This window comes from Mya arenaria, chromosome 11 (genome assembly GCF_026914265.1).
Source record: "Mya arenaria isolate MELC-2E11 chromosome 11, ASM2691426v1".
NCBI classification, from domain to species: Eukaryota; Metazoa; Mollusca; class Bivalvia; order Myida; family Myidae; genus Mya; species Mya arenaria.
This window is the reverse complement of record NC_069132.1, coordinates 56393879-56421577: the sequence shown is the minus strand read 5'-3', so window position 1 is coordinate 56421577 and position 27699 is coordinate 56393879. Positions and strand designations below refer to the sequence as shown.

The following is a 27699-nucleotide window of genomic DNA, read 5'->3' as shown; positions in this document are numbered from 1 at the left end:
GTTATTGCGGCACAAACATGTTTGCCTGTCCTCGAGTGCTTTTGTTTTATCCTACCCATATTGTTGTCACCAGAAACTGCTTTTACGATGACTAACACATATTTACAACACGATAACTTTATTTCTGACAGCATATAAATTGCAAATAATGGACGTGGTTTCTTTTGAAAATGTTCTCGCCTCCCTCCCTGAAGAGCTCTCAAGGGTAGGTAATCAAGTTCAGAACAGCCCATAACGCGTTTATGACATGAACAGATTTTGATTACTGTTTTATGGTTCAGATTATGCAGTTATAAACATTGTCAATTCCCTGGAAGAAGTGGTTTGAGTTGCTGTTATGGGTTTTGGAGAGCTGTGTAAATATCATACCCTTTCGAGCCAGAGACCACGCGAAACACGTTCACCATTGTCGGTTGTGTACATGGGAGTTGGACGGGAGCCGTATAAAACAACCCATGGACAAAACCTCCTTTGTCATTTTCTAATTAGGTGGAACAAAACCTCCAACATCATTTTGACATAGTGGACAAATATCCCATCCTGGATAATATACCCCTTAAAAGTTTGTCAGTATGGACCCACAATTATCACCACAACAAACGTGTTTTTTTTCACAAATTATTAAATTATTTTCTAAATGTACATGATTGTTATCTACCTATGGGCTTTGAGTGTCAAAATGATCTGGGATGTTTTGTCCACCCTGTCAAAATGATGAGGAAGATATTGTCCACCTAGTCAAAACTGACATGGGAGGTTTTCTCCATAGGATGCAATGTCCTACATTTTAGTTAGACACCGCAATCCAGCTGGAACACAGCTGGAAACTGGTCAGAAAGTAGTAGATTTAGAGCATTTGCAGGTTTGTCCGCTTCCATTGGCTTCAAAATATCTTGCCTTCACCGCACCCCGTATGAGTAAGAAAGTACATTTACCCTAACCAGTTGGTGAGAAATAAGCCAAAGAGAACAATTAAAAACGCAGAGTGATTGAGAAACAACAATGAAGGTCATCTTAAACGATAGAAGAGGAGAAAGAGGGTCCAACTTCCGTCGGTTAAATGACGCCGTCCAGGCTTCATACGAACAAGCTGGTATCGTTGCCAAGAGTTGCTGAGAGAACAGATGCTGGCCAGGAAGACAGGTGGAGAACAAGAGATGAGAAGTACTGAAAACAATTCAGCAATATATCCATATTGAGTAAATCGTTGTTATTACCGAAGTTGAGGATGTTTCATATCACATATCCCGTTGACAAAAGGTTTACTTTTGATGAATTCGAACTTTGTGAAAATACAAATTTAGGACTATCCTGACAGCTTGTCATGTGCAATCACTAAGTAGGTCACGCAGTAATCACGGTAATATTTGGCGGATGTTCTTTTCCCGCCAACCCCGGCTCGCCTCGTACTGCGAAGGCCAATTTATAGTTCTTCATGCCTCCGTAGCGAGGCACAAACCCTTTAACGAGATATAGCAGCATTACAAAACAGTTTAACCACAATGATTAGGTATGCTGCTCATGCGATTTCGGTGCGGACATTCCTGATGTGAGACGAAACCCAGTTTTGGCGACAGTTCGTATGCTTCTGAAGCCTTAGTGTTTCTGTAATTTAGCTTGATTTAAAGTCTCGCAACTTGATGATGCTAATTTTCGCTAACTACAAACAAGTAACTTTCATTTCGGGTGTGTTTTTTTGTAATGTTTAAACGCCAACGACTTTAATATCAGTTCCAGCACGGTATTATATAGAGGGAGAGAGATTAGCTAAGGGAATATACACAAGTATACTAGTGAGAAACGCAAGTTGGAAAAACAACAGAACAGACTAAATATAAACACACATAATTATATATATAGAAACACGTATGTTTATATTCCTTTTGCTAACCAACTGTCTATGTTCCTAAATGCGTTTGTACACGTATAGTGTTATAACATAGTAATGTTATAAGGATGAAGTAATATACATGTACAGTATTTTCAAAACTCGTATACTTTAATTGTATTAGTATCAAGTCATTTGATAAACATCGCTGTTGAAATGTGTACGAAGGACAAGCATGTGTGGTACACACATAGACGTGGCTCGTGTTTACAGAATGATTGAGACTAAACAAGACCCCTATGCAAACACTTGCATGTTCAAATAAGATGGTCGCAGTACAAACACTTTTATCAGAGAAATTTTAGTGACAATATCAACTTATATATCCCTTTTCAGTCTAAATCTTGCAGTTGATTTCATCAGACATGGATTTGGTATATACTGCTTTGTGTGTAAAAATTAGTGTCTACACATGCTACATGACACACAGATTCCTTATACACGCATGTGTGTCTATATGTGTATACAAGTTCACACAGGGAATGTTATTATTTGAGGATTTTGAAAAATTGGAATATAACATACGAAAAGAGCTTCATGGTTTCCAACTGATTTTAGACATTTAAAAAGTGCGATTCATACTTCCAAATGTGAACAGACGGATGCAAAATGGACATACAGCCTTTTTGTTTCGATAAAAACATTTATTTTCACATTTATTTTGTATTTTATGCCCAAGTTAAAGCACGTGCAAAATTTTGATACGTATGGCAAAATGCTCAGTGAATATTTAAATTAGAACCGAATTGTTCTTTGCCCTTTGCCCTTCAACAAGTATCACTCAGCTAGTATGCGACTTGTGACAAAGTTGGAACCTCGTCAGTAAGAAAAAGTTTTGTGACCAGTATGTCTAGTGTTAGTGTTGTGAATGAGTTTGAACCCCGTCAGTATGTCATGTGTTAGTGTTGTGACTGAGTTGGAACTCTGTCAGTATGTCATGTGTTTGTGTTGTGACTGAGTTGAAACCACGTCAGTATGTCATGTGTTAGTGTTGTGACTGAGTTGGAGCCCCATCAGTATCTCATGTGTAAGTATGTTGTGATTGAGTTAGAGGCCCGTCAGTATGGCATGTGTTATTGTTGTGACTGAGTTGGAACCCTGTCAGTATGTCATGTGTTAGAGTTGTGACTGAGTTGGAACCCCGTAAGTATTCCAATTTGTTTGTGTTGTGACTGAGTTGGATCCCCGTCAGTATTCCAATTTGTGTGTGTTGTGACTCAGTTGGAACCCCTACATTTTGTCATGTGTTATTGTTGTGACTGAGTTGGAACCCCGTCAGTATGTCATGTGTTATTGTTGTGATTGAGTTGGAACCCCGTCAGTATGTCATGTGTTATTGTTGTGACTGAGTTGGAACCCCGTCAGTATGTCATGTGTTATTGTTGTGACTGAGTTGGAACTCCGTCAGTATGTCATGTGTTATTGTTGTGACTGAGTTGGAACCCCGTCAGTATGTCATGTGTTAGTGTTGTGACTGAGTTGGAACCCCGTCAGTATGTCATGTGTTTGTGTTGTGACTGAGTTGGAACTCTGTCAGTATGTCATGTGTTTGTGTTGTGACTGAGTTGAAACCACGTCAGTATGTCATGTGTTATTGTTGTGACTGAGTTGGAACCCCGTCCGCAAGTCATGTGCTGTGTTGTGACTGAGTTGGAACCCCGTCAGTACGTCATGTGTTATTGTTGTGACTGAGTTGGAGCCCAGTCCGCAAGTCATGTGTTGTGTTGTGACTGAGTTGGAACCCCGTCAGTACGTCATGTGTTATTGTTGTGACTGAGTTGGAGCCCCATCAGTAGGTCATGTGTTAGTATGTTGTGACTGAGTTGGAACCCCGTCAGTATGTCATGTGTTATTGTTGTAACTGAGTTGGAACCCCGTCAGTATGTCATGTGTTATTGTTGTAACTGAGTTGGAACCCCGCCAGTATGTCATGTGTTTGTGTTGTGACTGAGTTGGAACTCTGTCAGTATGTCATGTGTTTGTGTTGTGACTGAGTTGAAACCACGTCAGTATGTCATGTGTTATTGTTGTGACTGAGTTGGAAACCATGTCAGAATGTCATGTGTTATTGTTGTGACTGAGTTGGAACCCCGTCAGTATGTCATGTGTTATTGTTGTAACTGAGTTGGAACCCCGTCAGTATGTCATGTGTTATTGTTGTAACTGAGTTGGAACCCCGCCAGTATGTCATGTGTTTGTGTTGTGACTGAGTTGGAACTCTGTCAGTATGTCATGTGTTTGTGTTGTGACTGAGTTGAAACCACGTCAGTATGTCATGTGTTATTGTTGTGACTGAGTTGGAAACCATGTCAGAATGTCATGTGTTATTGTTGTGACTGAGTTGGAGCCCCTTCAGTATGTCATGTGTTATTGTTGTGACTGAGTTGGAACCCCGTCAGTATCCCAATTTGTTTGTGTTGTGACTGAGTTGGAACCCCGTCAGTATGTCATGTGTTAGAGTTGTGACTGAGTTGGAATCCCGTCGGTATGTCATGTGTTTGTGTTGTGACTGAGTTGGAACCCCGTCAGTTTGTCATGTGTTTGTGTTGTGACTGAGTTGAAACCCCGTCAGTATGCCATGTGTTTGTGTTGTGACTGAGTTGGAATCCCGTCAGTTTGTCATGTGTTTGTGTTGCGACTGAGTTGGAGCCCAATCAGTTTGTCATGTGTTAGTAGGTTGTGACTGAGTTTGAACCCCGTCAGTATGTCATGTGTTTGTGTTGTGACTGAGTTGGAGCCCAATCAGTTTGTCATGTGTTAGTAGGTTGTGACTGAGTTGGAACCCCGTCAGTATGTCATGTGTTTGTGTTGTGACTGAGTTGGAGCCCCGTCATTATGTCATGTCTTAGTGTTGTGACTGAGGTAGAGCCCCGTCAGTATGTCATGTGTTAGTGTTGTGAATGAGTTGGAGCACCATCAGTATGTCATGTGTTAGTATGTTGTGACTGAGTTAGAGGCCCGTCAGTTTGTCATGTGTTAGTGTTGTGACTGAGTTGGAACCCCGTAAGTATTCCAATTTGTTTGTGTTGTGACTGAGTTGGAACCCCATCAGTACGTCATGTGTTAGTGTTGTGACTGACTTGGAGCCCCATCAGTATGTCATGTGTTAGTATGTTGTGACTGAGTTAGAGGCCCGTCAGTACGTCATGTGTTAGTGTTGTGACTGAGTTGGAACCCCGTTAGTATTCCAATTTGTTTGTGTTGTGACTGAGTTGGATCCCCGTCAGTTTGTCATGTGTTAGTGTTGTGACTGAGTTTGAACCCCGTCAGTATTCCAATTTGTTTGTGTTGTGACTGAGTTGGAACCCCGTCAGTATGTCATGTGTAAGTGTTGTGACTGAGTTGGAACCACGTCAGTATGTCATGTGCTAGTGTTGTGACTGAGTTGGAGCCACGTCAGTATGTCATGTGTTAGAGTTGTGACTGAGTTAGAGCCCCGTCTGTATGTCATGTGTTAATGTTGTGACATGTGTAAGTGTCGGTCGACATTTTATGGCGTCATCATCGTCATATGATCCTGTCCTTACTCAATGTGTTCTTAATTTTACAAATTCACCTAAAAATAAATTTGAATGGGTACAAATTTAGATTTTGTCGAACGACACGTGTATTGAATGCCACTGAGTTAAAACCCCGTCAGTATGTCATGTGTTTGTGTTGTGACTGAGTTGGAATCCCGCCAGTTTGTCATGTGTTTGTGTTGTGACTGAGTTGGAGCCCAATCAGTTTGTCATGTGTTAGTAGGTTGTGCCTGAGTTTGAATCCCGTCAGTTTGTCATGTGTTTGTGTTGTGACTGAGTTGGAGCCCAATCAGTTTGTCATGTGTTAGTAGGTTGTGACTGAGTTGGAGCACCGTCAGTATGTCATGTCTTAGTGTTGTGACTGAGGTAGAGCCCCGTCAGTATGTCATGTGTTAGTGTTGTGAATGAGTTGGAGCACCATCAGTATGTCATGTGTTAGTATGTTGTGACTGAGTTAGAGGCCCGTCAGTTTGTCATGTGTTAGTGTTGTGACTGAGTTGGAACCCCGTAAGTATTCCAATTTGTTTGTGTTGTGACTGAGTTGGAACCCCGTCAGAATGTCATGTGTAAGTGTTGTGACTGAGTTGGAACCACGTCAGTATGTCATGTGCTAGTGTTGTGACTGAGTTGGAGCCACGTGTGTATGTCATGTGTTAGAGTTGTGACTGAGTTAAAGCCCCGTCTGTATGTCATGTGTTAATGTTGTGACTGAGTTTGAACTCCGTTAGTATGTGATGTGTAAGTGTTGTGACTGAGTAGGAACCCCGCCAGTATGTGATGTGTTAGAGTTGTGACTGAGTTAAAGCCCCGTCTGTATGTCATGTGTTAATGTTGTGACTGAGTTGGAACTCCGTTAGTATGTCATGTGTAAGTGTTGTGACTGAGTTGGAACCCCGTCAGTATGTCATGTGTAAGTCTTGTGACTGAGTTGGAACCCTGTCAGTATGTCATGTGTTAGAGTTGTGACTGAGTTAGAGCCCCGTCTGAATGTTATGTGTTAGAGTTGTGACTGAGTTGGAACCACGCCAGTATTTTATGTGTTAGAGTTGTGACTGAGTTGGAACTACGCCAGTATGTCATGTGTTTGAGTTGTGACTGAGTTGGAAACACGCCAGTATTTCATGTGTTATTGTTGTGACTGAGTTGGAACCCCGTCAGTATGCCATGTGTTTGTGTTGTGACTGAGTTGGAACCCCTGTCAGTATGTCATGTGTTTGTGCTTTGACTGAGTTAGAGCCCCGTCTGTATGCCATGTGTTAGAGTTTTGACGGAGTTGGAACCCTGTCAGTATGTCGTAAGTTAAAGTTGTGACTAAGTTGGAACCCCGTCAGTATGTCATGTGTTTGTGCTTTGACTGAGTTAGTGCCCCGTCTGTATGTCATGTGTTAGAGTTTTGACTGAGTTGGAACCCTGTCAGTATGTCATGTGTTAAAGTTGTGACTGAGTTGGAACCCCGTCAGTATGTCATGTGTTTGTGCTTTGACTGAGTTAGAGCCCCGTCTGTATGTCATGTGTTAGAGTTTTGACTGAGTTGGAACCCTGTCAGTATGTCATGTGTTAAAGTTGTGACTGAGTTGGAACCCTGTCAGTATGTCATGTGTTAAAGTTGTGACTGAGTTGGAACCCTGTCAGTATGTCATGTGTTAAAGTTGTGACTGAGTTGGAACCCCGTCTGTATGTCATGTGTTTGTGCTTTGACTGAGTTGGAACCCTGTCAGTTTGTCATGTGTTAAAGTTGTGACTGAGTTAGAGCCCCGTCTGTATGTCATGTGTTAGAGTTTTGACTGAGTTGGAACCATGTCAGTATGTAATGTGTTAAAGTTGTGACTGAGTTAGAGCCCCGTCTGTATGTCATGTGTTAGAGTTTTGACTGAGTTGGAACCCTGTCAGTATGTCATGTGTTAAAGTTGTGACTGAGTTGGAACCCCGTCTGTATGTCATGTGTTTGTGCTTTGACTGAGTTGGAACCATGTCAGTTTGTCATGTGTTAAAGTTGTGACTGAGTTAGAGCCCCGTCTGTATGTCATGTGTTAGAGTTTTGACTGAGTTGGAACCCTGTCAGTTTGTCATGTGTTAAAGTTGTGACTGAGTTGGAACCCCGTCTGTATGTCATGTGTTTGTGTTTTGACTGAGTTGGAACCCTGTCAGTATGTCATGTGTTAAAGTTGTGACTGAGTTAGAGCCCCGTCTGTATGTCATGTGTTAGAGTTTTGACTGAGTTGGAACCCTGTCAGTTTGTCATGTGTTTGTGTTGTGACTGAGTTAGAGCCCCGTCTGTATGTCATGTGTTAGAGTTTTGACTGAGTTGGAACCCTGTCAGTTTGTCATGTGTTAGAGTTGTGACTGAGTTAGAGCCCCGTCTGTATGTTATGTGTTAGAGTTGTGACTAAGTGGGAACCACGCCAGTATGTCATGTGTTAGAGTTGTGGCTGAGTGGGAACCACAACAGTATGTCATGTGTTAGAGTTTTGACTGAGTTGGAACCCTGTCAGTTTGTCATGTGTTAAAGTTGTGACTGAGTTGGAACCCCGTCTGTATGTCATGTGTTTGTGTTTTGACTGAGTTGGAACCCTGTCAGTATGTCATGTGTTAAAGTTGTGACTGAGTTAGAGCCCCGTCTGTATGTCATGTGTTAGAGTTTTGACTGAGTTGGAACCCTGTCAGTTTGTCATGTGTTTGTATTGTGACTGAGTTAGAGCCCCGTCTGTATGTTATGTGTTAGAGTTGTGACTAAGTGGGAACCACGCCAGTATGTCATGTGTTAGAGTTGTGGCTGAGTGGGAACCACACCAGTATGTCATGTGTTAGAGTTTTGACTGAGTTGGAACCCTGTCAGTTTGTCATGTGTTAGAGTTGTGACTGAGTTAGAGCCCCGTCTGTATGTTATTTGTTAGAGTTGTGACTAAGTGGGAACCACGCCAGTATGTCATGTGTTAGAGTTGTGGCTGAGTTGGAACCCTGTCAGTATGTCATGTGTTAAAGTTGTGACTGAGTTGGAACCCTGTCAGTATGTCATGTGTTTGTGCTTTGACTGAGTTAGAGCCCCGTCTGTATGTCATGTGTTAGAGTTTTGACTGAGTTGGAACCCTGTCAGTTTGTCATGTGTTAGAGTTGTGACTGAGTTAGAGCCCCGTCTGAATGTTATGTGTTAGAGTTGTGACTAAGTGGGAACCACGCCAGTATGTCATGTGTTAGAGTTGTGGCTGAGTTGGAACCACGCCAGTATGTCATGTGTTAGAGTTTTGGCTGAGTTGGAACCACGCCAGTATGTCATGTGTTAGAGTTGTGGCTGAGTTGGAACCACGCCAGTATGTCATGTGTTAGAGTTGTGGCTGAGTTGGAACCACGCCAGTATGTTATGTGTTAGAGTTGTGGCTGAGTTGGAACCACGCCAGCATGTCATGTGTTAGAGTTGTGACTGAGTTTGAAGTACGCCAGTATGTCATGTGTTAGAGTTGGGACTGAGTTGTAAACACGCCAGTATTTTATGTGTTGGGTTGTGGCTGAGTTGTAACCACGCCAGTATGTCATGTGTTAGAGTTGTGACTGAGTTTGAAGTACGCCAGTATGTCATGTGTTAGAGTTGTGGCTGAGTTGTAACCACGCCAGTATGTCATGTGTAAGAGTTGTGACTGAGTTTGAAGTACGCCAGTATGTCATGTGTTAGAGTTGTGACTGAGTTGGAAACACGCCAGTATTTTATGTGTTATTGTTGTGACTGAGTTGGAACCCCATCAGCTTGTTATATGTTAGTGTCATGACTGAGTTAGAGCCCCGTCAGCTTGTTATGTGTTAGTGTCATGACTGAGTTAGAGCCCCGTCAGCTTGTTATGTATATTTGTTGTGACTAAGTTTGAACCCCGTCAGCTTGTCATGTGTAAGTGTCGGTCGACATTTTAGGGCGTCATCATCGTCATATGATCCTGTCCTTACTCAATGTGTTCTTAATTTTACAAATTCGCCTAAAAATAAATTTGAATGGGTACAAATTTAGATTTTGTCGCACGACACGTGTATTGAATGCCACTGATAAACTGCGTCCCCATCGTTATATATTGTGTCATCTTTAAACACGCCGCATCTTCTCGACACAGCATGAAGACAAAGACTTCATTACATATAAAACAATGTCGTAAGGTTACTTGCAACTTTTTAGCGAAGCACAATTAAATATTCAGATAACGGCAGGGTTTTGATTCTATTTACATTAAAATATATTTTTTTCTTAAATATCAGTCATTATTTTATAAATAATCGCATCTATACCTCGATATTGCCATCATGGTGTGTATGAGTGCATCGACAATAGACAACATCTACGTCGCTCGGAAACTGTATATGATGTTTATACATTAGAAAACACCGCATTATGTACACGTTCATGTTTTATGTTTCTCTAAGGTATTTTTTCATTATATATTTGTATTATTATTGTAGGCGCCGTTTAATATTTTATGTATTTAAGTTCTTTGTGTAGTGCCTCTTATTTGTATTAAATACATATAACTTGTTTTAATTTCGTAAACCTTATATATTTTATTTGTATTACAAAATAAAAATAATTTACAACTTTGTTATTTGTGTTTATTTTAAGTTGAAAATCCCGAGTTAATTGCATTTCATCCATGAATTTTTGACATGTTTCATTTGAAAAAAAAAACCATGACTTGTGCACATGCTTTATTTGGTAGTCAGCTTGTACACATGTTTGTTTTTAATAATTGACTGTTATTCAGACAAAATAAAAAAATGGTATCATATATCATTCCATTTCTATAAAGAACTGTTGAATTATGCTATTAATATTTGTACAACCTACTGACTTTTCGCTTATTAAGGGAACTTTCGCAATTTCTTTCGTTCAGATTAATAAACCGATTTGTTAAACAACACTTAACAGTTGAATGTACCAGTATATATATTTGATGCCACTACTTCTACATGTTACGTGGTCTTAGAGCCACACATAACATCTGATTCACCCAACTGAACCCAAATGTTTCCCTCCGGCTCTATATCCACCCACTGGTGAGGGGAGTTTGCCACTACAGGACTTCACATTTCTCTTATAGAAAAAAACTTCACATTTCTCTTATAGAAGAACTTCACATATCTTTTATAGAAAGACTTCACATTTCTCTTATACCATAACCATTACCTCTGCGAAACAAATTTATCACTTCAGCTCGTCTGTTTTTGAAGAAGTGGTGTTCATGTGAAAGTCTTGGTGCCGCTGGCGTCGTTGGGTTGCACACATTTTAGCCTTTGCAATAACTCTAGAACCATCAAGATATTCAAATGAAAATTGCACGCAGGTTTCTGGAGACGATACATGCATGTTTAGCAAGGTCCATAACTGTAGTTTTAGTAATTGTCGAGTTATTCCCCTTGCTCGACTTAAAACATAGACCTTAGTTGGCGTTCGCTCCGCGGCACCCTTGGTTTGCTTTATTCTACTGGCCATGTCATTGTAGTTCAAAGCTGCATATAACTTGTTAATTAATAATTAACTTGGTATGAGTCGGACGCGTGTATAACGATATGGCCTAAACAATAAAGTAACCAACCGCTACAATGTTATCAAAGCCTAGCGTCAATTCAGGTCATATTTCATAAGTATGCCATTTGCAATCATGAAATTGTCCTGATCACGTGCATACTGTACATGTATGTAATTGTCCTGGTCACGTAGATACTGGACATGTATGTAGTTGTCCTGGTCACGTGGATTATGTACATTTTTGTAATATTGTCCTGGTCACGTGGATAATGTACATCTATGTATTTTTGTCCTGGTCTCGATGATAACGTACATAAATGGAATTAGACTTCCTATAATAGTATTTACTGACTTATCTGTTGATACCGAAGTTTTTTTTGGTGGAATGAAAAGAGAAAAAACGCTTGCACAATACATACTTGCATGGTCCTGTAAGTTTTTCTTTCTTTTCTGCCATTCGAGTTCGTTCATTCTATAATAAAATACCGCTGAAAGTCGGTACTAGAGTGAGGATTATGGTTAGCTGTTATCAATATATATTGTCAATGAGCAGTCGCAAACAAACCGAGCCTGCCAGTTCATTACTGTTTTTCGAAGAACATCTTTTAGAGCACGTATGTTCAGGGTGTTTGACGCCTGGTGGTTATAAACTCTTTGTTGTTTCAACCACTTAGCGACGTCATGAGCGTACACAACAACCGAAGCAATTAATAACCATGTTCAATAATGGCAGAAACACGGGTGACAGATTGATAAACATGTCAAATTTAAATTTGCGTAAAAGTGATGTAGAAATAATTAATTGTAAGATATTCCAGCGTGTTGTCATTATTTTGCATCGATATTGATACATGCAGATACAGCTGTACATAAAACAGTCATATGCCTAGCAGCCAGGATATATAACCACCTCGTATAGTAGTAGTACAGACACACGCCTAGTAGCCAGGATATATAACTACCTCGTATAGTAGTAGTACAGACACACGCCTAGTAACCAGGATATATAACTATCTCATATAGTAGTAGTACAGACACACGCCTAGTAGCCAGGATATATAACTACCTCGTATAGTAGTAGTACAGACACACGCCTAGTAACCAGGATATATAACTACCTCATATAGTAGTAGTACAGACACACGCCTTGTAGCCAGGATATATAACTACCTCGTATAGTAGTAGTACAGACACACGCCTAGTAGCCAGGATATATAACTACCTCGTATAGTAGTAGTACAGACACACGCCTAGTAACCAGGATATATAACTACCTCATATAGTAGTAGTACAGACACACGCCTAGTAGCCAGGATATATAACTACCTCGTATAGTAGTAGTACAGACACACGCCTAGTAACCAGGATATATAACTATCTCGTATAGTAGTAGTACAGACACACGCCTAGTAGCCAGGATATATAACTACCTCATATAGTAGTAGTACAGACACACGCCTAGTAGCCAGGATATATAACTACCTCGTATAGTAGTAGTACAGACACACGCCTAGTAGCCAGGATATATAACTACCTCATATAGTAGTAGTACAGACACACGCCTAGTAGCCAGGATATATAACTACCTCGTATAGTAGTAGTACAGACACACGCCTAGTAGCCAGGATATATAACTACCTCGTATAGTAGTAGTACAGACACACGCCTAGTAGCCAGGATATATAACTACCTCATATAGTAGTAGTACAGACACACGCCTAGTAACCAGGATATATAACTATCTCGTATAGTAGTAGTACAGACACACGCCTAGTAGCCAGGATATATAACTACCTCGTATAGTAGTAGTACAGACACACGCCTAGTAACCAGGATATATAACTACCTCATATAGTAGTAGTACAGACACACGCCTAGTAGCCAGGATATATAACTACCTCGTATAGTAGTAGTACAGACACACGCCTAGTAACCAGGATATATAACTACCTTCTATAGTAGTAGTACAGACACACGCCTAGTAGCCAGGATATATAACTACCTAGTATAGTAATAGTACAGACACACGCCTAGTAACCAGGATATATAACTACCTCATATAGTAGTAGTACAGACACACGCCTAGTAGCCAGGATATATAACTACCTCGTATAGTAGTAGTACAGACACACGCCTAGTAACCAGGATATATAACTACCTCATATAGTAGTAGTACAGACACACGCCTAGTAGCCAGGATATATAACTACCTCGTATAGTAGTAGTACAGACACACGCCTAGTAACCAGGATATATAACTACCTTCTATAGTAGTAGTACAGACACACGCCTAGTAGCCAGGATATATAACTACCTCATATAGTAGTAGTACAGACACACGCCTAGTAACCAGGATATATAACTATCTCGTATAGTAGTAGTACAGACACACGCCTAGTAGCCAGGATATATAACTACCTCGTATAGTAGTAGTACAGACACACGCCTAGTAACCAGGATATATAACTACCTTCTATAGTAGTAGTACAGACACACGCCTAGTAGCCAGGATATATAACTACCTCGTATAGTAATAGTACAGACACACGCCTAGTAACCAGGATATATAACTACCTCATATAGTAGTAGTACAGACACACGCCTAGTAGCCAGGATATATAACTACCTCGTATAGTAGTAGTACAGACACACGCCTAGTAACCAGGATATATAACTACCTCATATAGTAGTAGTACAGACACACGCCTAGTAGCCAGGATATATAACTACCTCGTATAGTAGTAGTACAGACACACGCCTAGTAACCAGGATATATAACTACCTTCTATAGTAGTAGTACAGACACACGCCTAGTAGCCAGGATATATAACTACCTCATATAGTAGTAGTACAGACACACGCCTAGTAACCAGGATATATAACTATCTCGTATAGTAGTAGTACAGACACACGCCTAGTAGCCAGGATATATAACTACCTCGTATAGCAGTAGTACAGACACACGCCTAGTAACCAGGATATATAACTACCTCATATAGTAGTAGTACAGACACACGCCTAGTAGCCAGGATATATAACTACCTCGTATAGTAGTAGTACAGACACACGCCTAGTAACCAGGATATATAACTACCTTCTATAGTAGTAGTACAGACACACGCCTAGTAGCCAGGATATATAACTACCTCGTATAGTAATAGTACAGACACACGCCTAGTAACCAGGATATATAACTACCTCGTATAGTAGTAGTACAGACACACACCTAGTAGCCAGGATATATAACTACCTCGTATAGTAGTAGTACAGACACACGCCTAGTAGCCAGGATATATAACTATCTCGTATAGTAGTAGTACAGACACACGCCTAGTAACCAGGATATATAACTACCTCGTATAGTAGTAGTACAGACACACGCCTAGTAACCAGGATATATAACTACCTTCTATAGTAGTAGTACAGACACACGCCTAGTAACCAGGATATATAACTACCTCGTATAGTAGTAGTACAGACACACGCCTAGTAGCCAGGATATATAACTACCTCGTATAGTAATAGTACAGACACACGCCTAGTAGCCAGGATATATAACTACCTCGTATAGTAGTAGTACAGACACACGCCTAGTAACCAGGATATATAACTACCTCGTATAGTAGTAGTACAGACACACGCCTAGTAGCCAGGATATATAACTACCTCATATAGTAGTAGTACAGACACACGCCCAGTAGCCAGGATATATAACTACCTCGTATAGTAGTAGTACAGACACACGCCTAGTAGCCAGGATATATAACTACCTTCTATAGTAGTAGTACAGACACACGCCCAGTAGCCAGGATATATAACTACCTCATATAGTAGTAGTACAGACACACGCCTAGTAGCCAGGATATATAACTACCTCGTATAGTAGTAGTACAGACACACGCCTAGTAGCCAGGATATATAACTACCTTCTATAGTAGTAGTACAGACACACGCCCAGTAGCCAGGATATATAACTACCTCATATAGTAGTAGTACAGACACACGCCCAGTAGCCAGGATATATAACTACCTCGTATAGTAGTAGTACAGACACACGCCTAGTAGCCAGGATATATAACTACCTTCTATAGTAGTAGTACAGACACACGCCTAGTAGCCAGGATATATAACTACCTCGTATAGTAGTAGTACAGACACACGCCTAGTAGCCGGGATATATAACTACCTCGTATAGTAGTAGTACAGACACACGCCTAGTAGCCAGGATATATAACTATCTCGTATAGTAGTAGTACAGACACACGCCTAGTAACCAGGATATATAACTACCTCGTATAGTAGTAGTACAGACACACGCCTAGTAACCAGGATATATAACTACCTCGTATAGTAGTAGTACAGACACACGCCTAGTAGCCAGGATATATAACTACCTCGTATAGTAGTAGTACAGACACACGCCTAGTAACCAGGATATATAACTACCTCGTATAGTAGTAGTACAGACACACGCCTAGTAGCCAGGATATATAACTACCTTCTATAGTAGTAGTACAGACACACACCTAGTAGCCAGGATATATAACTACCTCGTATAGTAGTAGTACAGACACACGCCTAGTAGCCAGGATATATAACTACCTTCTATAGTAGTAGTACAGACACACGCCTAGTAGCCAGGATATATAACTACCTCGTATAGTAGTAGTACAGACACACGCCCAGTAGCCAGGATATATAACTACCTTCTATAGTAGTAGTACAGACACACGCCTAGTAGCCAGGATATATAACTACCTCGTATAGTAGTAGTACAGACACACGCCTAGTAACCAGGATATATAACTACCTCATATAGTAGTGGTACAGACACACGCCTAGTAGCCAGGATATATAACTACCTCGTATAGTAGTAGTACAGACACACGCCTAGTAACCAGGATATATAACTACCTCGTATAGTAGTAGTACAGACACACGCCTAGTAGCCGGGATATATAACTACCTCGTATAGTAGTAGTACAGACACACGCCTAGTAACCAGGATATATAACTACCTCGTATAGTAGTAGTACAGACACACGCCCAGTAGCCAGGATATATACCTATCTCGTATAGTAGTAGTACAGACACACGCCCAGTAGCCAGGATATATAACTATCTCGTATAGTAGTAGTACAGACACACACCTAGTAGCCAGGATATATAACTACCTTCTATAGTAGTAGTACAGACACACGCCCAGTAGCCAGGATATATAACTATCTCGTATAGTAGTAGTACAGACACACGCCCAGTAGCCAGGATATATAACTATCTCGTATAGTAGTAGTACAGACACACACCTAGTAGCCAGGATATATAACTACCTTCTATAGTAGTAGTACAGACACACGCCCAGTAGCCAGGATATATAACTATCTCGTATAGTAATAGTACAGACACACGCCCAGTAGCCAGGATATATAACTATCTCGTATAGTAGTAGTACAGACACACACCTAGTAGCCAGGATATATAACTACCTTCTATAGTAGTAGTACAGACACACGCCCAGTAGCCAGGATATATAACTATCTCGTATAGTAGTAGTACAGACACACGCCCAGTAGCCAGGATATATAACTACCTCGTATAGTAGTAGTACAGACACACGCCTAGTAGCCAGGATATATAACTATCTCGTATAGTAGTAGTACAGACACACGCCTAGTAGCCAGGATATATAACTACCTTCTATAGTAGTAGTACAGACACACGCCTTGTAGCCAGGATATATAACTACCTCATATAGTAGTAGTACAGACACACGCCTAGTAGCCAGGATATATAACTATCTCGTATAGTAGTAGTACAGACACACGCCCAGTAGCCAGGATATATAACTATCTCGTATAGTAGTAGTACAGACACACGCCTAGTAGCCAGGATATATAACTACCTTCTATAGTAGTAGTACAGACACACGCCCAGTAGCCAGGATATATAACTATCTCGTATAGTAGTAGTACAGACACACGCCCAGTAGCCAGGATATATAACTACCTCATATAGTAGTTGTACAGACACACACCTAGTAGCCAGGATATATAACTACCTTCTATAGTAGTAGTACAGACACACGCCCAGTAGCCAGGATATATAACTACCTCATATAGTAGTAGTACAGACACACGCCTAGTAACCAGGATATATAACTACCTTCTATAGTAGTAGTACAGACACACGCCCAGTAGCCAGGATATATAACTATCTCGTATAGTAGTAGTACAGACACACGCCTGGTAGCCAGGATATATAACTACCTCGTATAGTAGTAGTACAGACACACGCCTAGTAGCCAGGATATATAACTACCTCATATAGTAGTAGTACAGACACACGCCTAGTAGCCAGGATATATAACTACCTCATATAGTAGTAGTACAGACACACGCCTAGAAGCCAGGATATATAACTACCTCATATAGTAGTAGTACAGACACACGCCTAGTAGCCAGGATATATAACTACCTTCTATAGTAGTAGTACAGACACACGCCTAGTAGCCAGGATATATAACTACCTCATATAGTAGTAGTACAGACACACGCCTAGTAGCCAGGATATATAACTACCTTCTATAGTAGTAGTACAGACACACGCCTAGTAACCAGGATATATAACTACCTCGTATAGTAGTAGTACAGACACACGCCTAGTAACCAGGATATATAACTACCTCATATAGTAGTAGTACAGACACACGCCTAGTAGCCAGGATATATAACTACCTCGTATAGTAGTAGTACAGACACACGCCTAGTAGCCAGGATATATAACTACCTCGTATAGTAGTAGTACAGACACACGCCTAGTAACCAGGATATATAACTACCTCGTATAGTAGTAGTACAGACACACGCCCAGTAGCCAGGATATATAACTATCTCGTATAGTAGTAGTACAGACACACGCCCAGTAGCCAGGATATATAACTATCTCGTATAGTAGTAGTACAGACACACGCCCAGTAGCCAGGATATATAACTATCTCGTATAGTAGTAGTACAGACACACGCCTAGTAGCCAGGATATATAACTACCTCGTATAGTAGTAGTACAGACACACGCCTAGAAGCCAGGATATATAACTACCTTTTATAGTAGTAGTACAGACACACACCTAGTAGCCAGGATATATAACTACCTTCTATAGTAGTAGTACAGACACACGCCCAGTAGCCAGGATATATAACTACCTCGTATAGTAGTAGTACAGACACACGCCCAGTAGCCAGGATATATAACTACCTCATATAGTAGTAGTAGTACAGACACACACCTAGTAGCCAGGATATATAACTACCTCATATAGTAGTAGTACAGACACACGCCCAGTAGCCAGGATATATAACTACCTCGTATAGTAGTAGTACAGACACACACCTAGTAGCCAGGATATATAACTACCTCATATAGTAGTAGTACAGACACACGCCTAGTAGCCAGGATATATAACTACCTCATATAGTAGTAGTACAGACACACGCCTAGTAGCCAGGATATATAACTATCTCGTATAGTAGTAGTACAGACACACGCCTAGTAGCCAGGATATATAACTATCTCGTATAGTAGTAGTACAGACACACGCCTAGTAGCCAGGATATATAACTACCTCATATAGTAGTAGTACAGACACACGCCTAGTAGCCAGGATATATAACTACCTTCTATAGTAGTAGTACAGACACACGCCCAGTAGCCAGGATATATAACTACCTCGTATAGTAGTAGTACAGACACACGCCTAGTAGCCAGGATATATAACTACCTTCTATTGTAGTAGTACAGACACACACCTAGTAGCCAGGATATATAACTACCTTCTATAGTAGTAGTACAGACACACGCCCAGTAGCCAGGATATATAACTACCTCGTATTGTAGTAGTACAGACACACGCCTAGTAGCCAGGATATATAACTACCTCGTATAGTAGTAGTACAGACACACGCCTAGTAACCAGGATATATAACTACCTTCTATAGTAGTAGTACAGACACACGCCTAGTAGCCAGGATATATAACTATCTCGTATAGTAGTAGTACAGACACACGCCTAGTAGCCAGGATATATAACTACCTTCTATAGTAGTAGTACAGACACACACCTAGTAGCCAGGATATATAACTACCTTCTATAGTAGTAGTACAGACACACGCCTAGTAGCCAGGATATATAACTACCTTCTATAGTAGTAGTACAGACACACGCCTAGTAGCCAGGATATATAACTACCTCGTATAGTAGTAGTACAGACACACGCCTAGTAGCCAGGATATATAACTACCTCGTATAGTAGTAGTACAGACACACGCCTAGTAGCCAGGATATATAACTACCTGCTATAGTAGTAGTACAGACACACGCCTAGTAACCAGGATATATAACTATCTCGTATAGTAGTAGTACAGACACACGCCTAGTAACCGGGATATATAACTACCTTCTATAGTAGTAGTACAGACACACGCCTAGTAACCGGGATATATAACTACCTCGTATAGTAGTAGTACAGACACACGCCTAGTAGCCGGGATATATAACTACCTCGTATAGTAGTAGTACAGACACACGCCTAGTAACCGGGATATATAACTACCTCGTATAGTAGTAGTACAGACACACGCCTAGTAGCCGGGATATATAACTACCTCGTATAGTAGTAGTACAGACACACGCCTAGTAACCAGGATATATAACTATCTCGTATAGTAGTAGTACAGACACACGCCTAGTAACCGGGATATATAACTACCTCGTATAGTAGTAGTACAGACACACGCCTAGTAGCCGGGATATATAACTACCTCGTATAGTAGTAGTACAGACACACGCCTAGTAACCAGGATATATAACTACCTTCTATAGTAGTAGTACAGACACACGCCTAGTAGCCGGGATATATAACTACCTCGTATAGTAGTAGTACAGACACACGCCTAGTAGCCGGGATATATAACTACCTCGTATAGTAGTAGTACAGACACACGCCTAGTAGCCGGGATATATAACTACCTCGTATAGTAGTAGAACAGACACACGCCTAGTAACCAGGATATATAACTATCTCGTATAGTAGTAGTACAGACACACGCCTAGTAACCGGGATATATAACTACCTTCTATAGTAGTAGTACAGACACACGCCTAGTAGCCGGGATATATAACTACCTCGTATAGTAGTAGTACAGACACACGCCTAGTAACCAGGATATATAACTACCTCATATAGTAGTAGTACAGACACACGCCCAGTAGCCAGGATATATAACTACCTTTTATAGTAGTAGTACAGACACACGCCTAGTAGCCAGGATATATAACTACCTTTTATAGTAGTAGTACAGACACACGCCTAGTAGCCAGGATATATAACTACCTCGTATAGTAGTAGTACAGACATACGCCTAGTAGCCAGGATATATAACTACCTCGTATAGTAATAGTACAGACACACGCCTAGTAGCCAGGATATATAACTACCTTTTATAGTAGTAGTACAGACACACGCCTAGTAACCAGGATATATAACTACCTCATATAGTAGTAGTACAGACACACGCCTAGTAGCCAGGATATATAACTACCTCGTATAGTAGTAGTACAGACACACGCCCAGTAGCCAGGATATATAACTACCTTTTATAGTAGTAGTACAGACACACGCCCAGTAACCGGGATATATAACTACCTCGTATAGTCAGAAGCATAATAACAAACTCACGCTTAAACAAGACATTACACAGTGTCATATAAAGAACACACAATCTTAAGTAATACTAGGTCCAATGCACTTACTTGTGTGGACATTTAAATATTGAAAGTATTTAAAATCATGTGATATACGTGTACGTGCACAGGGATGGAAGAAAATACAAAGTGAGGTCTGTCTGAGTAAATTGTAAATAATCCCACAACTCGAAAAGGATTGTCTTAGTGAACGGTATATATGAGATATTTAAAACATCCTTAAGAGGAGCCATAAACTGGCGTTATCAGTTTCCGTGTGTCAGGCTGATTATAAATCAGAGGGACATCAAAAGTTGCGCTGTTTTATCTCTAGTACTCTTGGCTCATTTGAAATATTTCCCAATAAAACTTTATGAGGGATTAGAAATTATCGCCCAACGAAACACTGTATATCTGGCAACCAGGTGCACAGGACATGAAATAAGGGAACTGGTCCAAACAGTATGTTCGAACCGCGTCCACTGTCCACATACTATGACAAATAATTGTGTATTGTAACCTTTAGAAGACTTTTATTAAATGACGCCATTTTGTAATTTCGCCAAGCGTTGCTAGGTTATATGTGGACCGGTTGTCAGGATATGTTACATATCACCGGAAGCAAAGCTGAAAGGTGTAATGCAGAGTCATATAATATTGAACGAAACGAAAATATGATATTTATTAATAAACTTTATAGTTGACAGATGTATACAGGCTGGACACACAAATGGAATATAGCTGCAGGGAAGAAGTCGTCTAAGCTCACAAAGTTTAAACTACTGAACAAGGTTTCAATACTACTTGAAAATCGGCATTCGGATCTCCTCGGTCATTTTCCATCGAACACAACCATGGATGTATATTGACGGTTTCACATGTCAGAAATCTTTACATTTAACTACGCTGAAAGTAGATCGCGTAGAAATTTCTCTTTAGTACGTAAACTTAATGACTTAACTCTTGGGGAGTTTTTTATATAATAATACAATTCACTAACAATCAATTTAAGTTAAGTAATACAAACTACACATTAAAACACTACAATTAATTAATACTATTATTTAAAAGTTTACGGATTACTTCTACTGATGACTAGTTCGTTGTTTGTAAAACGCACTTTGGTATGGATTTGTTTTTATAAAGTGTGTATATTGGGAGTGTTAAAATTAAGATACTGACGGCTAGAACTCTTTAACAAATGTTGATATATGCTCAAATATTGTCTCTGAAGTCAACAATTCTGAGAAGCGTTTGTAATGCGATTTAGCAAAAGACTGAAGCGTGATTGTTTGAATGACATTATCACTTGATGCTACCAATGTTTTCACTAAAGGTTAAAATATCAATCAGTTATGTACTAGTACTTTGTGTACGAGTGAATAAAGTATCAGTTTTCTATTTTTGTCTTGACATTATCAGTGTAAGTTTGTTCCCCACTAAAAACAGGTCTTTATACTTAAGTTGTTTATTTTTCTGCAATTTCGTTATCAAAGAGTACAATAATTACAATATATGTGTGTTCAGATACACTACCGGGAAAACTTATTTTTGGTGCCAAGACATGAGCGAGTCCCTTTAAACAAGCTCATGCTGTTGATGGGATTGTCCCTGCATGCTATTGCCACTGTTTAGTTGCACAAAAATCGAACACCAATGATAAACAACCAACCAACAGGTCAAACGACCAACAAATCAACCGACCAACAAATCAACTAACCAACCAACCAACCAGCAAATTAACCAACCAACCAACCAACCAAACAACCAACCAACCAAAGAAACACACAAACCCCATATATGACAATTCACTGGAAACCCGTGCGATAACGGTAGGTACCCATTAAATTAATATACTTGTGTTCAGAGCCTCATGTGTACACTCTATACCTATCTCTGTCTCCCCAGTAGCTAGCTCGTCGATATACGACTATCAAACATCGCGGCATGATGCATCAGCACCAAATTAGCGATAAATACCGATTTTCGGATATTGCACAATGCCTATTAACCAATTAATTATATGATCCTGTTTTACTGGTAAAGGATTGATTTTCATTTCACATTTAGATAGTTTATTGCTCTGGTTATTGCCGCTTGATCCCGGCGACAAACAACTTAGAGGCCGCTATCACCGCTGATCTTCCCGGAAAATCAATGCGATGAAAGGAAACGTTACCGTGTAAACTGCTTCCAAGGCAGGTGTCGGTGATAAGTCTAAATCCGAGCCGACCACTGATTAGTTTAGTCAGGTATCTCTTTCCCCGACACTAGCGGAAACTACCGTTTACCGTTACACACAGGTCGTGCATAACACGTCCTTTCAAGTGAAGATAGATCTTCTGAGGTTGGAAAAAGATTGAGTACAATTAAGTTGAAGATTTTGCTCCATAAGATTGGTATGTTCGTGCAAGTAAAACTAAACATTCTGTAGTTGAACATCAGAATACGTTGGTTGAATATTTCGGCTCCATATAATTGGGTATTTTGGTTTTCTGTTGTTGTTTTTTCGACCCGATGTCTCCGACAATGGACGGGACGATCAAGGGCGCAGTCTTTATAATGGCTCTTTGAGAAGCATGTTTCTTAATGTCTCAGATCTCCAAAAATTGCAATGAAATCGCCGTTTAATTTGCCGCTTATACACCGACAGACGGCCAGGGGAGGTTGTTTTGATTAGGCGGTCCCTCGGATGTGCCCAGACTGGGGGCTCTAATTCACGGAATGTTTGCCAAGTCACGTCCTGCCGACGTCGAATGTTTTTCCAAACATCTTTTGAAGTGGTCGGAATATGGGGTAGGAAATCTTGGAGGATGCTACATGTATATACATTCTAACAAAGTGCATGCACACTATCAGACGGTTCACAAAAATCGCATTTTTTTCAAAAGAGTATAAACTATAATATATATATATATACAACCGTTATTCTCAGCCATTTTTTTCGATCAACTAAATAAATAAATCTGAAACAAAATGTGAATAAACCAAAGACGTGTTCGGGTGATGATAAATAATACAACGGACAATTAAACGTACCAGAAAGGGTGTCATTTTTTAACATATAACTGTTAAAAATCCCATTACCGAATGTTTGTATAGATGTAATGTATGTATTTCCCTTTGTGGCTCATTTAAATAGTATATTGAATCATATGTTTTATGTACGTTTGATGTTGTAGACTGTATTTGTTTTTATGTGAAGATGGTTTTGAAAAAAAAAACCCTGTTACGAAAAGAAGATAATTTCACAGTGATTTGTGACTGTAGTAATATCTTTAAAATCGAAACCCTGTCGGAGACGGTAGAATATATTCCCGTTGTAAATACCGCATCTATAACCATAAAACCGGGTGGATTAGATTAATATTGCGGCTTATATGGCCATCATAAATAAAATACAATTGAAAATTACGCGCACACATTTCTATTGTAGCTTTGAGCACTGACGCTATGATTTTTTAAACAAATAAATATGTTCAATGAATAAAACTTGAAGGCTAGTCTGCTTTAACGGTGATGCCAATAAGTTCGTATTTATTTCTGTGCCAGATTCGTTAAATGACTGTTTTAAATTAGTTGCACACCTGTTAAAAACCAAAAACAATTGTAAAAGTTTTTTCGTTTATGAAAAAAATAAAATTGATGAAAGTTATTTCCAACGGTCTTGTACAGCGTTTATTGCAAAATCACTCGTGAATGCAGAGTGATTATTTTTACTTAATCGATGCTTTTTGCGATCTAGCTTCGAGAGATATGCAAATTGTATGCAAATACCGTAAATTATTATTAGTCGACGCATCGCCGTACTCTGCAGACCGATCAATTCTGCGACGAAATTTATATTCATACACGGTGCTTTTGATGCTTTTATTCAACATTGCTCTCTCTTCATACTCAATAAAGCGAATAGATCAAAGCCAAATTATACTCTGTATTAAGTACCTGCTGAACAATGAATATAATACGGGGTGGATGAAAATTACAAATTATGTCCCAATATGACAATGTATCATTTATTACGTTTTCACGAAGAGCTTTGGAATTGTTTAGAAATTTCAACCAGGTCTTTGTCCGTGTCAACGTCAAGGGCGCCTTTCAAATTGCCCCCAAATGGCATTTGTTCACAGGGGAATATCACGCAGTAATCATTGTGAACAAGTCTACAGGTAAAGAACCGTACAATAGGATCGGGATCTGGTCCCAGAGATCAGCCCATAACACTGGTCCCGGGATCTGGTCCCAGAGATCAGCCCATAACACTGGTCCCGGGATCTGGTCCCAGAGATCAGCCCATAACACTGGTCCCGGGAGCTGGTCACAGAGATCAGCCCATTACACTGATACCCGAATCTGGTCCCAGAGATCAGTCCATAACACTGATACCCGGATCTGGTCCAAGAGATCAATCCATAACACTGGTCCCTGGATCTGGTCCCATAGATCAGTCCATAACACTGCTCCCTGGATCTGGTCCCATAGATCAGTCCATAACACTGGTCCCGGGATCTGGTCACAGGGATCAGCCCATAACACTGGTCCCGGGATCTAGTCACAGAGATCAGCCCATTACACTGATACCCGAATCTGGTCCCAGAGATCAGTCCATAACACTGGTCCCGGGATCTGGTCAAAGAGATCAGTCCATAACACTGGTCCCGGGATCTGGTCCCATGGATCACTCCATAACACTGGTCCCGGGATCTGGTCAAAGATATCAGTCCATAACACTGGTCCCGGGATCTGGTCCCATGGATCAGTCCATAACACTGGTCCCCGGATCTGGTCCAAGAGATCAGTCCATTACACTGGTCCCGGGATCTGGTCCAAGAGATCAGTCCATAACACTGGTCCCGGGATCTGGTCCAAGAGATCAGTCCATTACACTGGTCCCGGGATCTGGTCCCATAGATCAGTCCATAACACTGGTCCCGGGATCTGGTCCAAGAGATCAGTCCATTACACTGGTCCCGGGATCTGGTCCAAGAGATCAGTCCATTACACTGGTCCCCGGATCTGGTCCAAGAGATCAGTCCATTACACTGGTCACTGGATCTGGTCCCATAGATCAGTCCATAACACTGGTCCCGGGATCTGGTCCAAGAGATCAGTCCATTACACTGGTCCCGGGATCTGGTCCAAGAGATCAGTCCATAACACTGGTCCCGGGATCTGGTCCAAGAGATCACTCCATAACACTGGTCACGGGATCTGGTCAAAGATATCAGTCCATAACACTGGTCCCGGGATCTGGTCCCATAGATCAGTCCATAACACTAGTCCCGGGATCTGGTCAAAGAGATCAGTCCATAACACTGGTCCCGGGATCTGGTCCAAGAGATCAGTCCATTACACTGATACCCGAATCTGGTCCCATGGATCAGTCCATAACACTGATACCCGGATCTGGTCCCAGGGATCAGTCCATTACCCTGATACCCGAATCTGGTCCCATGGATCAGTCCATAACACCGATACCCGGATCTGGTCCAATGGATCAGTCCATTACACTGATATCCGAATCTGGTCCCAGAGATCAGTCAATTACACTGATACCCGAATCTGGTCCCATGGGTCAGTCCATTACACTGATATCCGAATCTGGTCCCAGAGATCAGTCAATTACACTGATACCCGAATCTGGTCCCATGGATCAGTCCATAACACTGATACCCGGATCTGGTCCCAGGGATCATTCCATTACACTGATACCCGAATCTGGTCCCAGATATCAGTCCATTACACTGATACCCGGATCTGGTCCCAGGGATCAGTCCATAACACTAGTCCCCGGATCTGGTCCCAGAGATCAATCCATTACACTGATACCCGGATCTGGTCACAGAGATCAGTCCATAATACTGGTCCCCGGATCTGGTCCCAGAGATCTGTCCATAACACTGGTCCCGGGATCTGATCCCAGAGATCAGCCCATAACACTAGTCCCCGGATCTGGTCCCAGAGATCAATCCATTACTCTAATACCCGGATCTGGTCACAGAGATCAGTCCATAACACTGGTCCCCGGATCTGGTCACAGAGATCAGTCCATTACACTGGTCCCCGTTTCTGGTCCCAGAGATCAGCCCATAACACTGGTCCCCGGATCTGGCTCCAGGGATCAGTCCATAACACTTGTCCCCGGATCTGGCTCCAGAGATCAGTCTATAACACCCCAGTCTCCAGATCTGGCTCCAGGGATCAGTATATAACACTGGTCCCTGGATCTGACTCCAGAGATCAGTCCATAACACCCCAGTCTCCGGATCTGGCTCCAGGGATCAGCCCATGACACTCGTTCCCGGATCTGGCTCTAGGGATCAGCCCATGACACTCGTCCCCGGATCTGGCTCCAGGGATCAGCCCATGACACTCGTCCCCGGATCTGGCTCCAGGGATCAGCCCATGACACTCGTCCCCGGATCTGACTCCAGGGATCAGCCCATGACACTCGTCCCCGGATCTGGCTCTAGGGATCAGCCCATGACACTCGTTCCCGGATCTGGCTCTAGGGATCAGCCCATGACACTCGTCCCCGGATCTGGCTCCAGGGATCAGCCCATAACATTCGTCCCCGGATCTGACTCCAGGGATCAGCCCATGACACTCGTCCCCGGATCTGACTCCAGGGATCAGCCCATGACACTCGTCCCCGGATCTGGCTCCATGGGTCAGCCCATGACACTCGTCCCCGGATCTGACTCCAGGGATCAGCCCATGACACTCGTCCCCGGATCTGGCCACAGGTTCACATGCGTATCTATATGCAACTGTAAACGAATACGCACAAAGTTCTAAAGCCAACTTTACGAGTTTTTGCTGTTATATTGAAACGAAAAAATGTGACTCAACTCAGCAACCTTCTCCCCATTATTTTGTCAACAGTTTAGTTCTCTTTGTTTTATACTTCAGCATCATTCCATGTATATCAGTGGCGATTCTTAAAAATGGAATACGGATTAACCGGTGCTAGAGAATATAGATAGAGGTTTACGGAGGCGGACCCTTGTCAAGTCTTCTGGTATAACTTCCAGGATGAAGCTCCCCCATT

The 27699-nt window shown here is 41.2% G+C and overlaps 1 protein-coding gene across 1 annotated transcript; it reads left to right on the top strand.

The window, feature by feature from the left end:
* Positions 1 to 148: 148 nt before the first annotated feature.
* LOC128208635 (decreased expression in renal and prostate cancer protein-like) lies at positions 149 to 26860 on the top strand. Its single transcript, XM_052912183.1, has 2 exons — positions 149 to 205; positions 24818 to 26860. Exons 1-2 carry the CDS (start codon positions 149 to 151, stop codon positions 26858 to 26860), a joined length of 2100 nt encoding a protein of 699 aa, XP_052768143.1.
* Positions 26861 to 27699: the final 839 nt, after the last annotated feature.